The following is a 19,715-nucleotide window of genomic DNA, read 5'->3' on the forward strand; positions in this document are numbered from 1 at the left end:
ATAGGGCAAGTAAATATTGTATGCCCCGTTAGGCTTTCATGACATTGTCTTTCACAGAGTCCTTTCTTATCTTGTTCATGGATTTTTACTTGGTGGGGTTTGTTATGTGTATTTAAATTGATATTTCAGTGTTTTCTTTATTTTTTTTTCTGTTGGCTTCATCATCTTTGTAGAAAATTCAAACACACTTCCTTGTGTTTCACTTGTCTAGGTTCTGCTTTTGCCAACATATAAGTATTTTTTACATTTGACATTCTGTAAGCTGGCTGCCCTATTTCCACACGTACATACTAGCCATGAAGGGATCCTATGGTTTATCTCAGACCTCTCTACAGTCCTCCACATCCTGTTTGGCACTGTCCATAGCAGTGATTTCCTGGTTCTATTACACTAAACTTGTGAGCACATTAGTTAGAAATTGATACGCTATTTATTGCACATTAAAAAACCCCATATATCTTGTTTGATACAAACTTCTTTACCTGAAGGGTTCTTTTGTATCACGTCCAATCCAATCCAATCACTCGAGATATGCTGCACAGCTATGAATATAAGCAATGAAAATATAAACACCTCCCATTTTGAGGGACATGATCCAAAAGAATGGTAGTGAAGAGAAAAACGTAAACTTTGTTGAATTTGCGTGGTGTTTTATATCTGGGGAGCAGCACAGAAAGCACTTAGCACAGAATACCTGTCTGAGACTGCAGTGTGGGTGGAAGTAGGGGGGCAAGGGTAGACTCTGAGTTAACGTGGCTGGATTTTTTGAAAATGGACAGAGAGGTGTAAGCCAATTTGCCCTTAAAAATATTTGAAGCTGTCTCACAGATTCAAAACTTTCTGGGTGGTACGTGTGTACTGTGCCTTTATAGCAAGGGTTGGGAGCAGCTTGTGAAGTTTTGCTTCCCTTTACAGACACTGATGCTGCTGAGATACCTGCCTGTGACGGACAGGTAGAGGAAATGAGGCAACGTTGAAGGAATTGGGAAGGAAAGTCCTGGTCACTGTGAGAGTCCCACAGGGACCGATGGAGGGGGCTGCAGTCGTGAGAAGGGAATACAGGCTAGTCTGCCCAAATTAAAATGGGAATAAAGGTTATTTACCTCCCCTTACTCTTAGTTATACTGTTACTAGCAATGCCCATCAGAGAGTTAATCTATTACTTCAAATTAAATACCAGAATGTCTACTGAATGTTTAAAATGTACCTTTCTGATCAAAATCTACCATATTACATAATGCTTTAATAAATAAAAACATTAATTAGAGCTCCCTCTACTGGTTTTAATAAGCAATCGTTACTATAGAGCCTTGCCTTACTCTCAGAAGGGAATGGGTATCTCACAACAGTATCACAAGACAACAAATGTAAATAATATTTGTAAATAAAAATATAGGAAATTGATTTCATTCCTCAAAGAGATAATTGCAAACCAAATAGGGGAAGCTTTTTCCTTTTTTTTTTTTATTCTATTTTTTTCTTTTTCCTCCCCTGTGGCTACATTCATTGGGGAATATAGTTCCAAAAATATATGTGGTATCTTATAGCAGAATGGTTGTAAACTGAAAAAAGAAACTGCTATGATCTCTGACTATAATAAGTTGTGTTTTTGTTTTATTTTTACACTGAGAAAAATTACATTTTATATTTGGTAAATAATTTATTGTGCTTTTATTGAGATTTTGACTTAAAAGTACATGCTTGTCAATTACATTTGCTGTGTCAAATTCAGTTTTATTGAACTATACCTTGGTTGTCAAGTACCGGTTTTATCAAAACAAATAAAGTTTTGTGCTTAAACTCACTTAAAGTTTCCATTTGTCTGATACTTAAAATAAATGATGTAGCTTTTTTTTAATGACACTTTTTTTAGTTGGAAAAAAATGTGTGGCCATGAAAATGTCAAGTGTATTATATGTTGCTTAGGAGTTCTGACCAATTTTCAACCCTGTTGATAATCTTTTAAGTAAAGATTAAACTCAGTTTGTTACCAGAAGGCATATATGCATACTTCTTGGTACGCATGTATTTTTTTCAGAATTTTTAATGTGTGTATAGTTTATAGGAAAATTAAAGTACAAGATATTTCAGACTTTTGCTTGTTGTAAAAACTTGAGACTGCTGTGTGAAGTACAATTTGCAGATGTAAATGGAATTACCCTTAAGGTAACCAAACAGAAATTATCCTTAAAAAAAAAAAAATTCAAGATCAAAATTGTGACCTCCTATTGAAAAATCTCTCTACTCTTTAAAAGGTAAAAGTGGAGACAAGATGCTAGTGTATTTGTCATTAACAGTAGACATTAAATAAAACAGTTAAACATGCACCTTGTGGAGATTTTCTTTTTTTTTATTCCCCTAAGAGACGTGGGGAACTTTGAACAGAGGAGACCATAGCACACAACAGACATTATCAGTTTGTCTGTCTCATTTATGTATGGGCATATATGTGCCCTTCGGCCAGACAAATTAACCACCTCCGACTGTAATCCAAAGGGCTCTGGCACGTGGCAGCGGGTGTGATGAGGAGTTGTGCAAGTCTTAGGAAACATGTCCTTTCCATTTTAAATCATTTGGCTTTTATAGCAATACTTTGCTCCTCCTACATGCACTGAGTGTGGAGCCCCTTGGTTTTACTAATTTTAATCATCCTATGAAAGAGTGTGTGTGAAATACAGCTGCTTACAGTGAAGAACTGATGATGAATCCCAAGGGAAGGTTAGGGGCTTCCTTCTGCTTCTGCACATCTCTGATGCCAAATATGAAATGGATATGTCTCTTTCTTGGGTTTGGAAAGAAAGGGAACACACCGGTTCATAGCTGCTAGTGGTATCGGCTCAGGATTACTTTGTCAAAAGGGTTTGCAGGTCTCCAGAGTTTGTAGTGGGATTTTGTTCCGGCCATTGGGGTCTAAAAAAAGCGGGCAATAGTATGTAGTTGCCATTGTATTAGTTCATCATATATAACTGAAAATAACCTCCACCTTCTCCAGTCTAGAAGACTTTACTTGGGTGTACCTGCTTCTTTCCAATAAAAGATACCACTTCTGCCTAGAAGCCCACTCTGTTTTTAGAGTCCTTGTCTTCCGGGAAGTGAGAGGGAAGGATGTGAGGAGAAGAGGGGGTAATTTCTGAAGCCCGGAGACATTTGCAGACACCAAGTCTTACTGAATTCCCAACTTTAACAAATGGGTGCAAAGGCACTACACTAGTGTCTTTACCACGAGGAAACAGCAGTCGCCTCTGAAACGACACTTGCCGGGATGCTCCGGGCAGATCCTGGCTGGCTCCTCTCACAAACGCTCGTATTAGGTAAAGCCCAAAGCCCAAGCAAGAAGAGGGCGCTTGTGCAGTCCTGTCTCCCCATATTGCACGCGTTTGGGCTCGGTATGGCCGCACCAATCTTCATTTTTACTCTAAATAAGCACGAAGGGAAGCCTGCAAAACAGCCCAACGCAAAAGAAAACGGCGCTTTTTTGCCGAGGAGCACGAGGGACCCGCGGCGACGGGCGGGGCGGGCTGCGCATGCGCAGCGCGGGAAGGCGGGCGGGTCGCGAGCGCGTGCGGCGGCGGCGCGGGCCGAGGCGCGGGGCCGCCTCAGGTAGCGGCAGCAGCGGCGGCCGCGCTGCCGCCCTCCCCGCCGCGCTAAAAAGGCTCCCGCCGCGGCCCCTGAGGTGCTGGTGGCGCCGCTCCCGGCCTTGCGGGTGAGGTCTGGCCCACGGGCCGTGTTCCGAGTGGAACAGGAGGCGTCACGGGCGGGGTTTGCTCTGCGGGTCTAAATGGCGGCTCGTGGCTCAAGGCCTGACAGCGCGGCTGCTTCTTGGCAGCAGCGTCGCCTTTGGGTGCCTTCTGAGCCCGGGTAACTGGGGTGGGTGCCAGTAATGAATTTTTTTTTCTATTACATATTTCTTATTTTTTTAAAAAAAACTACTTCATTTTAACAGATTCTAGCTAAAATTATGCTCTTCCTTTGGAAGGTGGAAGAAGGAAAAATTTGAGCATCAAGTAATAGAGTAGATATGCATTTGGTAATTATAATAAGTAGAGCTAAATTTCAGGGCTGCTGTTAACAGCAGATCCTCTTTTTTGACCTGTGCGAACATTGGAGCAGTAAGTGTTGGTGGTAGAAGGAGCGCAGCCAAACGCTCGTGCTAGTTGGAGGGGTGTAGCCTCCCGTTAGGTAAAACTGCTTGGTGGATCTGCTCAGAAAAGTGTTTCACCTTCTGTTTAGCAATGGGTATCTTGTATTGTTTCAGAAACTGCTACCATGGATGGAGACACAGAGTACAACAAAGGTAATGACAGCACATGTATAATATTATTATCGTTTAAGTGTCAGGTGTGAGAATAACAAATCTCTGTCTTTCCTCCCACTTCCCCCAAGTTGAAGATGTCGTTGGCTGCCATGTGGAAGATGCTGTAACGTTTTGGGCCCAGGTGAATTCTGAAAGCTAACAGTTTTGTGTTAAACAGCGGGCGGTTTGTGTGGGGAGAAGAAGGAGAGGGATTTAAAATAAAAATAAGTTATTTTTATGAATGTGGGAGGTGAGCAGGGAGAGGAGGTAAGGGGAGGAGCCAGGATGAGTCCACACTCTTACCTTCTCTGATCAGTCTACTGGCTATAGGTGTGGCTGTATTAGGCAGCACCTGTGTAGGTTTGAACTGGTCACTGGAGGTGCTACCTCTTGCCCAGTTGCTAAAAGGATGGACCAAATGGACCAAGCTTAGCTTTTCTGGTTCTGTTCATAGAAAAATTTCCCCCCATTCTGGCCTCCTTCCCAAAAAAGAACAGGAAAATAAAGGAAAAAAAAGCCCACAGTGGTTAGTTACATCTACTGCTCATAATGTCTCCTCCTGCAGGTTCTTCTCTTGAGACTCTGCAGGAAAAGTTAATGTTTTACACTCCTAACTTTTGTACCTTACATTATTAAGTATTTCTGAGAAGAACAAATTTTTTGGTTACGGTGGTGTTTTCTTTCCTGCTCTAAGGTCTGGATGTTTTGCTTTGAATTACAAGCAGAATAACATTTAATAGATGTTGTGTTACTGGAGCTGACCTAGTCTTGCAGTGGTTTAGATATTGAGTTGTAATTGAAAAGGATTTGCATCTTTCAAGTAAACCAAAGCGCAAGGCTTTCTAACAAGGAGAATGAGGGGTTTACCAAAGCTGTTTTCTTCTCATATTAAGGGGTGGTGGGGGGGGGAACCCACTAAATACATACTGAAGCTTGTGAGAAAGGATTGATAAGTAAGACCTACATACTTCTCACAACCTGGTAATTCAATTCAAAAATATTATTTGTAAACTGTTTCTCCAGGGTACTTTATCTGCCTTGATTTCATTTTCTTTCAAAAACTAAAATGGAGAATGGACTTATAAATGCAACTCAAATTGTGGGTGAGGCATTACTTGTTTCAACAACAGTGTGTTGTGATTTAATTTTTGGCTGTGAAAAGCCATCAAGCAACTATTAAAAGTGACAGTTAATAACTCTTACCTCTCTCCACACTTAGAATGTCAGTAGATGTAATGACCTCTTGAAATTAAGTTGTGCACTGGCTGATGTTTGCCCTCGGGCTAATGCGATTTTTGGCAAGCCTGATTTTAATAAGGTAAGTGGACAGTGTATATGTGTGTTTTACCTCGATAGAAAATCCTTTATTTTATGCAACCATTTTTTTTAAGATGTTGTTTTCTTGGATTTTAGTTAAACCGTAGATTTTATTCTCTCAAAGGCTCTCTGAAATATAAAAAGAAAAAAAAAAACTGTCTTTCTACGCTTCAGACTTAGTTCAGGTAAATTACACACACTTAGGAAACGCTACAAGAAAGAGTATATACAGAATGCTGAATTCTTTCTTTTTATCCAGCATCCATTATGGGTTATCTTTATTGAGAGAGCAGCACACTTTAGGTGATTCTTTTCTCCATTATTTTCTGAATGTGTATAACGTCTTAGGAGAGCCTGCGTTGCTTAGTATGCTGGGGAAAGTATCCCTAAGAATAAGGAACACCTATTCCATAGCAGTTCTGTGATGAGGTAAGCATACAAAGCGATAGCATACAAAGCCATAGCAGCTTTTTATGTTTGTGAAGTCCTGATGGCTTATGGTAAAATGAACTTTACATTAGTGTGTTTTTTAACTTTCTAGGCTTGCTGTTTGCAGCATATCTGACTTCTTTTGTTCCATTTATGAAGCTAGTGATGTCAAAATGTTTTATACCACATACTCAGGAGAACATGTATGAATCTGCCATTGATCTGCAAAATCGTCTTCAAGATCTTGCTGTAATCTCCTTTATCATATGTTGTTACTGGAGAAGGCTATTTAAAGGATTCCTTTGCTTTGGGACCACTGTTGCAGCAATTGGAGCAGACTGTGGGGGAAAAAAAGATTTGTAACGTATTACGAATATTTGCTTATGTTTTCAGAATGCTATCCCATTTTTTTTCTCTTTTGATTTTCAGATATATGGTGGGTGTTTTTCTGAAGATGGATGTTGGTACAGATGTACAGTACAGCAAGTGATCAGTGATGAAAAGGCAGGAGCTATGTTTTTGTGTAATCCTTACTCCTTTATCACTTCTGCATGCAGAAGGATAGAAAAATGCAACTCCTCCCTCCGTTTTTGAAACTGACTGTCTAAATATGTTTTAAAAACAATGAATATGTATGTGTTATTTTGAAAGCTGCTGGTAGGACTGGCAAAACATAATATACTTCTGAAGTGCTGTGTCTTTCTCTTGATAAAGAGATATACTATTGACAGTTAGTGGTGTTAAGCAGTGCAATTCAACTTCAAACTGTATGTAGCTGAAAATGACAGAGTTCACATGTGGCCGATAAAATATATGTCTCAGTGCAGATGATTTCTGAAAGGATTCTGTGATGTAGGTGACTGGCACAAGGGGCTAGTAATTCTAATTTAAATAGTAGGAGCCCTCTATGATGTTTTATAATCCTAATTCTTAGAAGAGAATGTAACCTGTGAAAATCTTTTTCTATCACTGAAAATTTTGTTGCTATATTTTTAAACAGATGGAAATGAGAGTTATTTCTAACTTGGTTTCTTCATTTGAAGGGTGTTCTAGGCTTAGTATGAAAAGTTCTCATCTGTGCCTTTAAGATAGTACTGCAACATGCATGTATTTTTTAATATTTATTTTATATGATTGTTTCAGTGTCAAGTGTTGTACATTGATTATGGAAACTCTGAGGTTCTAAACAGATCAGAAATAGTTGAAATTCCAGCAGACTTGCAATGTCCGAGTGTTGCCAAGAAGTACAAACTCTGGGGACTGCAGATACCATCTGATCACAACTTAAACATGTTTGACCAGGTCAGTTACAGATTTTGAAGGTTTGAGGTGATGAAGTGTGCACCAGATGATGCCAAGTATCCGTGTAGTGCCACTGAGGACTCCTGTAGTACTGGTAGTTTAACTCTGAAGGCAAGACGTGCTGGGAAGTACTGTCTGGTGTCTTAATATACTCTAGAGACTGAAATGGCTTTGTCAGAAATCACTTCAGGCCGTTCCTGGGAGGTGATTCTAGAGTGTATTCTTGCAGTATTTGGAGTTGCAGGTCAATTTTTGACTCCGACAACTTATTTCTGACAGAGTACCTCTGTTTACCCCCCTTCAGGGGGAATAATGCCTCCTGGGTCACAGGAGTTGCACCAATTTCTCACCATTCAGAGGGGTGAGCTGCTCAAAGGCTGTGTGCCTAGTGGCCATGTAAAATCCTGGGTTGGTAGAAAGCACGGTAGCACTATTTTCACCCCTTGTCAGTAACAAATGGAAAAGGCTCAAAAGTTGATATTGATGTGACTGAAAGTGCAGAGCCTTTCAGAGTAGTATTTGTGATTAGGGTGCCCTTTTTTTTTTTTTTTTCTCTTCCTTCCTCTTCTGACAGTCCTTACTGCTTCAGGTGAAACTTGTAATTGCTAGATGAACATTGTGTAAGACTGCCCATTTCCTGCCCTGCCTTCATCCCCTTCTTAATTTTAACAAAAACAGCATGTTTGCAGAAATGACTGAATGAAAAGGCAGCGGGAAAAATGTTAGTAAAAGCTCTCCTCTTTTGCAGTGTCTTTTGAAGGTCTGGGGTGCATTCCTCAGTCCTTCAAGCCCCTCTTTTGTTTTTACTGCTAATGAAACTGATGGCTTCAATTCTGCTACTTGTGTGATTTCTGAATGAGTGGTTTGAGTTTGGATACAACAGATGGTGTGTAATAGTTCCTTTGTATTTGTGTTCTATTTCAATTTCTGAATGATTTTAAGTTAGCGTTGGGCTATTTTTCAGCTTTATTTAAATGGAAGATATGTACTGTAATGAATACCACATCCATCTTGTTCTTTCACTTAAGACTTCTTGCTTAAAATTGGAGCCTGATAAAGGCTATTAAAGTATTTGTTACAGTAACTTTCTTATTTTATCTAATCCTATTAAATAGTTGGTCTTCATCCCCAGGAAGGCATAAGATAACCAGGTTGCCATTTACCTTTGAGAGCTGGTAGAATTTGGGGCTTCTCCCTGCTGATGATACTGAACTCCTGAATACTGAATGGTGGGGGAGAGTGGTTGGTGCTGATGTGTCTGGCATTAACACAGATTAGATCAGGTTCAGCTGTAACTATACAGATGCAGCCTTGATTTGGAATAAATGTGTTAAACATAAGAAGTTTTACTTGTGTGGCTCTTTTGTGTGTATAGTGTTTTGTTTGTTTGTTTTTCTTCTCTCTCCTCCTTAGAAGAAAGATGGTTGATTTCAGCTATTCAGTGACTAATGCACAACCAAAATGTATTTTGTTTTGTAGGGGAAGAAGTTCTTGGGCAGCCTAGTTTTTGAAAAAGAAATAAAAATACGACACAAAGCCAAGCATGAGGATGGTACCATCATTGTCCAAGCAGAATATGAGAAAACAGATATTGGAGAAGAGGTAGCTAAGACAGGGTTTGCTGAAAAATTCAAGTCACCAGTAAGCACCAGAAATGGAGAAGAGAAGAAAACGGATCTCATGCAAAACCAGCCTTGGAATTTAAAAGTTCCAGTTCCTCTGTGGGTAAACAGATACGATCGTTCGCTCAGCAGACCGAGAGGGCGCTTTGAGCAAGTAGTTACAAATGCAAGGAATGAGAACTTTACTGGAAACCGTGCGTTTGTCACAAAGTAAGGCCATGGGATATCATAAATATGTTTGTGTTTGTGAACTAACTGGTGTTGCTGCTGGAGCTTGTGCCCCTCACAAGGTGGAGGGGAAAGGAAACATCTACAATATAAACTTCACTTTCTTTCGTTCCTGTGTCATGTAATACTGGCAGGTGGTGCACGGAGGTGTGCGTGTATGGAGTGATGATGGCAATTGGGACATCAGTCTGAACTGGCGTTTGTTAGTTTTGTTGCTCATAAAGTGGGCAGTTCTTCCTCACTGGCTTTCCAGAGACATACTCTTCAGACTTTGAGATGGTAGGAGTAGATAGCAAGCATCAGGCAGAGAAGAGGATACAGTAAAGCTCAGTTAAAGGTGAAGGTTGCAGGGCATCAAGCTTCTGCAGGATTTTTGCAGTGGTAGATGGCAGTGTTTGTTTAAATTTCTAATTTTTGCTAGATGATTGTTGAGACTTTATACAGTCAGCCTGTTTATTTACCTGTATTTGAAAACTCGCTGGACACAAATGTGGATTAGCACACTTGCCTAGGAGGACAAACATGTTTTGGTTATTTATTTGTGTAGGAGTGTAACAGTATGTGCCTATAAGAAATAGTCAGCAGTCACAGTTAGACGTAAGCTTTAGAGGACAACGTTATCTCTGCAACTTATAATTTCATTGAAAAGAGGTGGTGATAAGTTAGTGGCTACAATTGTCAGAAATCTTTAAAAAGAGACTTACCCTACAGTTGCTAGGATTGTCATGGCAACTGGCTCCTGAGAAAAATGTTTGTGGGTGGGAAAGATGGTGCTTGGCATTCAGAGTTGAGATAGTGTAAGGAGTAATTTTTTTTTTTCTTTTAAGGAAAAAGGTACATTGACAAATGTACCATTATTTGAATGCTTGAACGAAACTTGAGTGTTCACCTTTCCTCATATTAGAATGGCTTTGGTTTGTTTTGCAAGTAAATCAGTTAGGCAAGCTTATGCTCTTAACAAAATAACTAATGTGAAATAAGAGGCTTAAAAAAAAAATCAACTTATATTTATAATGTTTCATGATGAATTATTTTGCATCTGTCCTGTTTCCTGAATTCTGGAGATTCTCTAAATCTGATTTAAAGAAGATTTTTTTTTTTCCCTCCTTTGTTTCCCTCTGTGCTGTGATTATGTTGTACACCAAGGGGTCCTGGTGGGCCTGTGTGCTGACAGCCAGCAGATCTTCTGGTCCATTTGTACGTTCTCGTGTCCTTTCTCTTTGCACATTGTATCCTTCCTTAGGGATGCAGGCCCTGCTGGAAATGTGAGAACAAAAACTATGCTGTACCTGAACCCATGCAGGTGAGGGTGAGGATGGCACACACTCTAGTGAAACATTGGATAGTGTGATGTGACAGACTGCAGCACACTGCTGTGCTTGGTTATTAAAGAACAACAACAACCAGACAAAGTCTTTAGTTTTTGCTTTAATTTGTAGAACCCAAACCCCATCTTTAAAATGTTCTAGCCTGTTTAGGTAGGTAGAGTTACAGTGAACCTTAACTTTTCAGGTGCTGCAGTGTGGTATAGCAAAATCTTTTTTGGATAGAAATTTAACTTGTTTTAAAGTGAATGTAAAAACATACAGAGGATTAACTTCATTTGAAGCTTCTCTCTTTCCTTCTTTTTTTTTTTTCTTTTTTTTTTCCCCCCAGTTTTTCTGATGCTCCCGACACTCCCCAGCCCCAGTTACGTGGTATGGATAGGGTGCAAATTACAAAGTAAAGAGTGATTGGGTAGATGCTTATGTAATATTTCTGATGTGGGGTCCTGTCATAGTTCATCTTACTGTAACAGGAAAGATTGCACTTTCTTTTTCTAAATAATTTCTTTTTTTTAAAAGGGAAAAAATGCTGTCTTCTGGCTCCGGGTCTGACAGCAGTTTGGAAAAACCAAGAAAGGATCAGATGCTGGTTGAAGAGAATGAAAAGCTTAAGGCTGAGAAAGAAGGTCTTAGTAGGGAGAATGAGAATCTCCTACAGATGCAGAAGGAACTAGAACTGCAGGTTGAGCAGCTGAAACGTGAGCTTCAGGTAGAGAAATTCATGTGCAGAAAAAAAGGGGTGGGGGAGGAAAAGCGTTTGATAATGAGTCTGTCGTGTAGCTTCATCATACTGCAGCTCAAGGCCACGTATTGGCCTGCTTTCCTTCCTTCAGAAAGGAAAATCTGCCATTGTGTAAATCAGTGTGAATCCCCAAAAAGTGCACAAGTTGCCATTTTGTTTTTTCTTACTGGAATAAAACTATTCATAACCAGCTCTGCTACTCGGTTGTGTCTCCTCAGGAGAGCAGCTGTGGTTTTGCACATACTCACTTGTCATTGCACTGATTCCTCATTGGCCAAGGATACCATGTTTGTGCACTTCTGTGCCAGCTGAAGTAACTTTAACAAGCAATGAAACATGTTTGCAGCCAAGAACACTTACTGAAAGCAAGCAGTCCTTAGGAGCATTTAATGTCTGTATTTGTGTATTTTTTGTTGTTGTCATTTTGTTGTTCATTGTTTCCTTGACTATTTCCATTTGTCTTTTCCTCCTGTGATTGCCCACAGCGTGTGTGGTGTTGTGTGTGTATGTGTGTGTCTTTTTAAACAGGGAGTGATTATGTGTTTTGGAAGCGTATTTTTTTCTTCTCACTCTGACAAGTAATTGCAAATGAAAAAAGACTTGTAGCCATGAACTTTGGATGCAAAAACTAATCAAAAATGTGGCACTTATAAAAGCATCTCTGCAGTATGCGAGGAAGTGCTTTTAGCTTTAATATTCCTGGAGAAATATAGACTAATGTGTGTTCCTTTAGTGTGGTTTTTTTTTTTTTTTTTTTTTTTCTTTCTCTCCCCTCTTGAGTCTTGAGAAAATTCTTTGGGTGAAGGTAAGGTTGTTTATTAATACAGCAAGAGTTCTAGCTGCAGCGCTTTGAGATATAGTGGTTATGAGAGAAAGGAGGTTAAAGAGCTTCTAGACTTCATTTTCCTGTATTAGTAAGTAGGATTTCCTCAGTGAGGAAATAATTATTTTTGAAAGCTTGGGAGTAATATGGCTGTAATGGACAAAATACAAAAGTGTTACTTGCCGAACCTTCTGCCACTGACATAAGAGGAAAGAAAGGAACTAATAGCATTTAAAAAAGGCTCTGTAGTGTGTGTGTGGTGTTTTTGTTTGTTTGGTTTTATTTGTTTGTTTTTTAATTCTTCTTGTTTTACGTGTTTTTCTAGGCATTTTGTTGCTGATTTGAATGTGTTGGTTTTTTTTTTTTTTTTTTTTTTTTTTTTTTTTAAATACAAATTATGGCCTGTGTGTTAGTAATCTTGGCTACCTGTTGATACTTCTTTATATTTTTATTTACTGAAACCTTTCTCCGAATTTGAAAAATGATTCAGGAAGAGAAGAAAGCATCTAGGGAAACTGCTGAACATTTTGAGAAAACCTTAAGTAAACACATAGGAACAAAAACGAGAAGTTTGGTTGCTAATGTGAAGGTACTGAAAGAAATTAGGTATGTATTTTTTTTCCTTTTTTTTTTTTTTTTTTTTTTTTTTTTTTTTTTAAGACTACTATATATTTATCTGTTTATCTCTTGAAACGATTGCATGCTTCTTGTTTCCCAGTTACTTCTTAAAGGAAGATGCCATATTATGGCTCTAATTCACTATGCTTCTTTTCCACAGCCTTTGTGAGAAGAGTTTTTGGTTCCAGCTTCAAGGAAGATGCTTATTAAATGCAGTTAGCTTTTAAAAGTAGCAGGGCAGTTAGGCTCCCTTTGGTGCCTAGACCATTGAGAGGTGTATCTCATTTGCTAGCCCAAACTACCTTTCAGCTTTAAAAGAAGGGGCCAAACTGCAGTGGAGAGAAGACTTAGAATAGAAATGGTCACTGAGCCCTTTCAGAGGGGCTATCTCTACATGAGAGCATTTTACAAATGATGATTTTGTTTTATTAAAGTATACACATCTGCAGGAGATAAATCCTTTCCTTCCCCCTAAAAACAAACCTCCAAAACACATGTTGGTCTGAGACGGTATGAAACCTAAGATAGACAGTGTCTCTGCACAGTGTTATCATTACTATGTTACGACGCTTGTATTCGTGTTGCCGCTTGCTTGCTTCTCAGAAGGGAATTTTAGAGTTGAATGGGAATTTCTTTCAAAAGATAGTAGCAGCAATTTAAGTTATTAGCATGACAGGTGCTGTCTTAAGATAGTTATATACAGTGGGTCTAAGTGGCAGTAACTTCTAAAATGTTTGAATTCTTGAAAGTATATTTTCCAGGTAAGATGCTGTTTCCTCCTTACAACTTAGGCACGCAAACAAGAATTCTCGTTTTGGGGAAGACCTCTCACAAGCTATAGAAGTGGTTACTGAAGGATGTCTCACCGTTCCCTGTTCCTTGGAAAAATTGCAGAAGACTTGGGTGGAGTATGACTTGGCTCAAGAGATGATTCAGTTGTGCAAAAATGTGGTATGTTGGAATTTCGTTTGCATCAAGAGCTATTATTTAACATGCAATTGACCATATTTTAGTCTTGTAAGTGTAGCTGGCTATCATGAACAGAGAGAGGAAAAACCTGCCCTTCGTTAAGCAATATTGGAGGCTTGATTACATTAGCTGGCAATTGGAATAGCAATGGTGTTATTTTCAGGTAACTTTGTGCTATTTTGATTTGATATAAAAATGAGATGGACATAAAAATGTGGTAGCTAAGGATTTTCTGTGCTGTAATAGGCAATACTTCAGATGCTGCAGCTGCACAGCTATCTTGAAAACCTTTCTAAAGCAGCCTGCCAATGCTTGGTATATGCTTCTTGCCTATGGTGAGGGCAGTATGTATTTTGGGAGTTTGGTAGGAAGATGGGCTTGTATAGGGGAAAGCTGCCATCTAGTGTAACTTCTTTGCAACAGCCGATCTGGAAAAGCCTGCCTGAGTACTGAGGAAAATGACAATTATGAATTGTACCTCCAAAGTACAACTGTACTTCCTGAGATAGGCATTGTGGTAAGGCAGAGAAAAGGAAGCTGTTGTGATCAGGGAATAATAAAGCAAATGTATTTAACATTTTCATAAATGTGTTTGCATAAGGAGTGTTGCTTTTTTACATGGATTTAGTAGTCTGTGGAATGAAGTAGAAAATGAGCAATGATGAGAAGTGTGGAGAGAAAAGTAATGAAAACATCTCAAATGTTGCATATATTTGGTTGTTCTGGGTGACTAAGGATTCTTTTATCTGCTGAGACATAATCAAATGTTTTAACTAGTGATCGCTGTAAACAAACGTATGATGTCCTGGTGATGCCTTTTATAGGGATGTAATGTATAGGAAGAGAATGTCTGGGTTGTGAAGTATCCAGGAGCCCAGGCCCTGCTGCAGTAGGGACGAGGAGGCAGAGCCTGTTTGCAGGGCCTGGGTTAGACTTAGGGATTTGTTTCCCTGGATGAATTCCTGATCCCACATGAAATAGTAGTGGTTGGAATCTTTCAGAGATTACCTGCAACAATTGAGTTTAAGCAGATCTGTGAGCCTTGATGAGACACAGTGGACAAATAAAGCAGAGATCTGCTACTAGGAGCAACTCCTGAGCTTCAGTCACCTTAGAACTCATTTTCACGCTTAATCCAGTTTTGCTCTGACTCAACTATATTGGAGGTTAGAGGGGATGAAGGATCTTAATCTGCACCAGAGTTAGGACAGATGTCGTGATGGGAATGAGGAGTTTGTGAGTTTATCTATTAGGGGAGATGTGGGTGTTACTCTTTTTGCCAACTTTCCCTTCGGGAGCGGTGGGAAGGAGAAGAGGGTGCTAGACCCAATAAGCAGCTGTGAGGAGGGCTGTGAAAGCAGGTTTCATCCTTGGAGTGTGAGGATTGTCTGACTAACTGATTTGTGGAATACGTCAGATGTAATGTTTCTGTTGCCACTCCTTCCTGTAAATGGTTAATGGTAAAGTTACATCTGCATGAGTATGTTGTGCTTATTAAAAGTAGTTAAAACAGTATTGGAACAAAGTTGTGATGCTGGGCTGCCTTTGGTAACTGGGCATGCGCTCATATAGCCCTGTATTTTGTTAACGAGGTTTGGCCTCACATATGGCCTGAAAACTAATTTTGTTTAGAAACTCTGAGCAACTGCTTCCTCCCTCCTCCATTCTGGAACCGCTTCTTGTTGCAGTGTTTTGCAGAGATGTAAAGGGCTAGTGGGGTGAAGTCTGACTGTTGAAGAGTGCCATCACCTTTCAAAATTTCTGCTCTTGGAAGAGAGCGAGTTGCCACAGTAGTGTCACAAGTATTTAAAATGGGGGGAAAAGAACAGTAAACAAGAGTTGTGCCCAGTGTCGGGTAGTTCCCCAGATTGCCTGAAAAGGGCAAAGGACATGCAAGTGGGAAGGCTTGTTTAAGGCTGTCTGAAGAAGTAATTGAGTTTTCAGGATGAAGTGGTAGCAGCTGGAAGCGGGACACTTTGGTGCTCATGGAATTTGTCTTGAGCCCTCTGCAGTCTTTGGGAGGTGAAGTCTTGAGAATGAGTCTTAGCATGGGGCTACAGCTACTGCAGTGAACCTGAGCTAAAGCTGGTCTTTGCACGAGAATTTGTACTACTCTTATTGGGTGGTTTAGTGACACAGTGTATTATTTTTGCTTTTTCTGAGAATATCTTCCATTTTAAAACTATTTTTCCATGGCTGTTGTCTTATGAGGACAAAACAGCAAACACTCTTAAGTTTTGTATGTTTTTGGCCACCAGAGATGTCCACCAAGTGTGTAAGTGCCTGTTAAGCAAACAAAGTAGATTTTACTTATACTCAACTGATGTGTAGAGCTCCACAGTGTGTGTGTGTGTCTCTATTTTTTTTTTTTTTTTTAAATTCTGCTCATTAATGTGCAGCCAAGCTACAGTCTCTTTTAAATTGCTAACTGGGTTTCCCATTGCCTTTTGTTCTGTAGCTTGGGGTTTTTAGTTGCAGGAAACATTTCAATTTCTAGCCCTTGATCTCATTCTGTCCTTTCTCTTAGACCCAAATGTTTTCTAGTCCACCTTACATGGACTTAAATGATTTAGTGAATGTTTAAGCTTTCACTGCATAAACTAAATTCCAAATCTTTGGACATCTCTGTGTATATACAGACCTCCCCCTTTTTTGGTAGGAAGTAGTCCTTTACTGTGTTTTAGAAGTTCTTTGGCCGTATTGGAAACAGGCATTGTCCCCTGAGGTTTCTCTTGTTTCTCCTTGTTTTGTGTTTTCTTACTACATGCCTTTGAGACTTTCTTATTTTAATTTATTTTTGACACTCTTGTGTCAGGACACTCTTATAGGAGCCTGAGCCTTTTTCTTTTTTTTTTTTTTTCCCTCTTCCCTGGAGATGTGAGCCTTTACAGCAGGTCTTTAAAGCTGTAATTTTCCTGTTTATAAAGATATTTATACTCTTATTGCCATGTTAGATGAAAACACTAAGAGAAGGCTGAAAACATACTTCCGCCTAGTGATTTTAACTCTGTCTGTTCAGTTCAGGACATGTGGTTTTGGTGAGTCTGTTATGTAGCTTATCTGATGTGAATGTGAGGTTCTCTTCCCATTGGACCTAATCCTGCCAATCACCTGTGGGATACTTCATTTTTTGTTTGTAGAAAACTACCTTTAGCTTAATGATGTTGCTGCAGGCAGTCAGCATGGAGTGGGCAGATTAGCATCTTTCCTGCAGCAAGGTAGGGAAGAAGTTGGTGAAAGGTCTTCTGGTTCTAGAATTTCCTTCACCAGCAAGGAAGCTTTTGCAGTCTAACTTTGTACATGCAATCTACTATGCATGGAAGTGCGTGTAATCCAAATTCTAAATTCGTTAATACAAATTATAACTGAAGGACAACTGAGACATTTAAGCTTTTAATAGTCAAAATTAAGAGTCCCCTATTCAAGAATCAGTCACTGAAAAACTTGCTTCTGTAGCTCTGATGATGCCATTAGCCTTACCCTGTGAAGAAGTCAGTAGCTGTGCAAGGTAATTGCCACAGGAGCAGAAGGGAAAAGCAAACTTATTTTCACTTGTTCCTGGTCAGGTCTATATTGTACTACTTAAACTTTGCTGAAGTCACACTCCTTCCCTCTCTCCCACTTCACTTCCTACTGCCTGCCTGCCTGTATGCCTGGAATTTGGATGTGACCTGCTGACTTGCTCTTTCTCCTATGTAGGATGAAAGCGACGAAATGATTACAAAGAGAAATGAGGTGCAGGCCAATCTGTATTCTGCAGTGGAAGAACTAATTTTGGAAGTGGATCAGCTGCCCCTCTCTGAGCGCTCCCAAACACTGCAGGTAGGGAATGCGCTTTTATGGTTTTTGATTCTTAAACACTGAGAACCTGTGGGGTGTGTTTCTTAAATATGTATTACGGTTGGACACCTCAACAGCAGTAGTTGAAAGCTTGTATTTGTGAGCTGCCTTTAGGATGACTCTTATGCATAGAATTTGGATCAATCTGTTTTACGTATAAATCTTTATCTTGGTTGGGTTGATGGTGTTAACATCCCTCCTTACCATGATGTGGAACTATGCAAGCCAACCTAAGCAGCAGCTCAGTTTCTACCTGCTCAGTCTGCAGAGTGGTCCTGCTGCTGTTTTCCTGTCTGATACTGAGATACTTGTTTGCTGTGAGTGGCAAATGAGAAGGTGAAGAAGAAAGCCAGCCAACTTTCCCATAAAAGAGTATTGACTCTAGAGGTCTCTCTTGGGATTCAGTGACCTAGCTTTTGTCCTTCAATTGCCATTCCTGTCCGTGGGGATGGATCCCTATGTTGATGAGCCCACCACTTTACTCTCTGCTTTGGATGGTGATGGGGACTTGTTCAGGAGGTGTCTTCCAAGCAGGGCAACAGTACATGCTGCTTGCATGACCCAGTGAAACTAATGTTGGGCAACCCATTTTGAGAAGCCAGTTTTACCTGGGAAAGTAACTGCTGTTCTTGAGGAAAATCTAATTACAATGTTCTTAAGTAATTAGTCTTTAAAATAGTCTAAATGTAAGAATTTTCTGTAAAAATATGGTGAGTAAATGCCAATTCTTCCTTAAGCTGTTTCAGCCTGTTTATTGTAGAAATTCAGTAATCTTAGATGCAGACAAAAGTACCAAGATGACAGGTGGCACACAGTTGTATATGGTTGGAATAGCATTAATAAAACTGAAGCATTGGAGAGACTTCTGATGGAATAATTTTTAAATGCCATTCAAAAATATGTTTTGATACACTTATTTCTGGGCCCTGGTCCAATCTGCAGGTTGATGGCTGCTTAGAATTTGCATGGGTAGCATTTCACAGCTTGTGCAGACCCAGTTCCAGCTCCTTCAAAGCTCCTCAAAAACAGGAAAGTGTGAGGAGTGGTGTGTGAGTTGTTTTTCTTTCTTTTTCTTTTTTTTTTCTCCTTTTCTCTCTCCTCTGTTTCTGCGGGTTATGCTGTGCTAATCCACTAGGTGGTAGGCATTAAACATCCCCTATATAAATGTAGTGCAGTGAAATGTTAATAAGCTTTTAAAAATATTTGAAGATGTACTAAGATGCTACTGGCTGTATTAAATGACTTAAGTTCTTTAGATTAACTGTCATGATCCTCTGTGTGAGAAGGTGAAAAACTTCTGCCACTAAGGGAAGTGAAAATAAGCTTGAACCAAAAGTAGTAAGAACCTTGCTTGCTGTTTAATGGAGGGGAAGAGGAGATGTGGTGCTGTCCTCCAGAAACAAGAGTTTTCCAGGGGCTCTCAGAACAGGAGCTTGAGAGCTAATGCCTCTCTGGCTGAAAATATGAAAATATGCAGTGCAAAGCTAATGTTTTAAGGAATGCGTTTATAGTATGCAAAATAAATGAGAAGTTGAATGTAACTTACGGCATTCTTTCCTTGAGTGTACAGGTTGAAATAACCTTCCCTTATTGTACCATTTACACATAACTTTTCTTGCCTTTTTCTAGCCTGATGGACCTGATGTATTAAAGTCCAGCTGTTTGAAAAAGAATTTGAGAAAAATGTTGTGCACTTGTGTTTCAAGTATTCTCCATAAATTTAGCACCAGCCTACTCGTATTTGCTTAGACAAGCATATTTATACATAACTCATGTCATCTGGCTTTGATGGAAATTGCTGCTTTAAGCAATATATTGTACTAAACAAGTGCTATTAGTTATAGTAACATTTGTTAAGAAATTAGTTGTATAATTTTATATAGTTATATTTTAATAATTTTTCATGATCACTATTTACAATAACATGCATTTAATGTGAATAAATTCTTCTGCTTTTGTTTGAGATGTTACTCTGGTGCCTCTGTAGTGTACCTTCCTGCTTCACCTCAGCAGTACCCGCAGTCCTTAGCGAGGTGGTCAGCGCTGCTGTGTTCTGGCTTGGGGTGACAGTGTATGGCAGTCTGTCTTGTTTTACTCTTGAGTTGTATTGGTTGCTGTTATTGACCTCTTGGTGTTTGAAATACTTGAAAGACTCCTGACATGTGACTTTAGCTTGTTTGATAGTGTTATGTTGGCTTTTGAGTCT

The 19,715-nt window shown here is 39.5% G+C and overlaps 1 protein-coding gene across 1 annotated transcript in view; it reads left to right on the plus strand.

The window, feature by feature from the left end:
* Positions 1-4,260: 4,260 nt before the first annotated feature.
* Positions 4,261-19,715, plus strand: part of STK31 (serine/threonine kinase 31) — a 33,210-nt gene continuing 17,755 nt past the window's right edge. The window contains exons 1-10 of the mRNA XM_088519707.1: positions 4,261-4,294; positions 4,384-4,436; positions 5,514-5,612; positions 6,470-6,544; positions 7,184-7,342; positions 8,822-9,174; positions 11,037-11,226; positions 12,573-12,688; positions 13,492-13,651; positions 17,369-17,491. Coding sequence (XP_088375833.1) covers positions 4,267-4,294; positions 4,384-4,436; positions 5,514-5,612; positions 6,470-6,544; positions 7,184-7,342; positions 8,822-9,174; positions 11,037-11,226; positions 12,573-12,688; positions 13,492-13,651; positions 17,369-17,491 — 1,356 coding nt within the window. The 5' untranslated portion in view covers positions 4,261-4,266. The remainder of the gene's footprint in view (positions 4,295-4,383; positions 4,437-5,513; positions 5,613-6,469; positions 6,545-7,183; positions 7,343-8,821; positions 9,175-11,036; positions 11,227-12,572; positions 12,689-13,491; positions 13,652-17,368; positions 17,492-19,715) is intronic.

This window comes from Tinamus guttatus, unplaced genomic scaffold (assembly GCF_059628265.1).
Source record: "Tinamus guttatus ecotype Peru unplaced genomic scaffold, ASM5962826v1 Tinamus_guttatus_pri_ptg000067l, whole genome shotgun sequence".
In the NCBI taxonomy this organism is placed as follows: Eukaryota; Metazoa; Chordata; class Aves; order Tinamiformes; family Tinamidae; genus Tinamus; species Tinamus guttatus.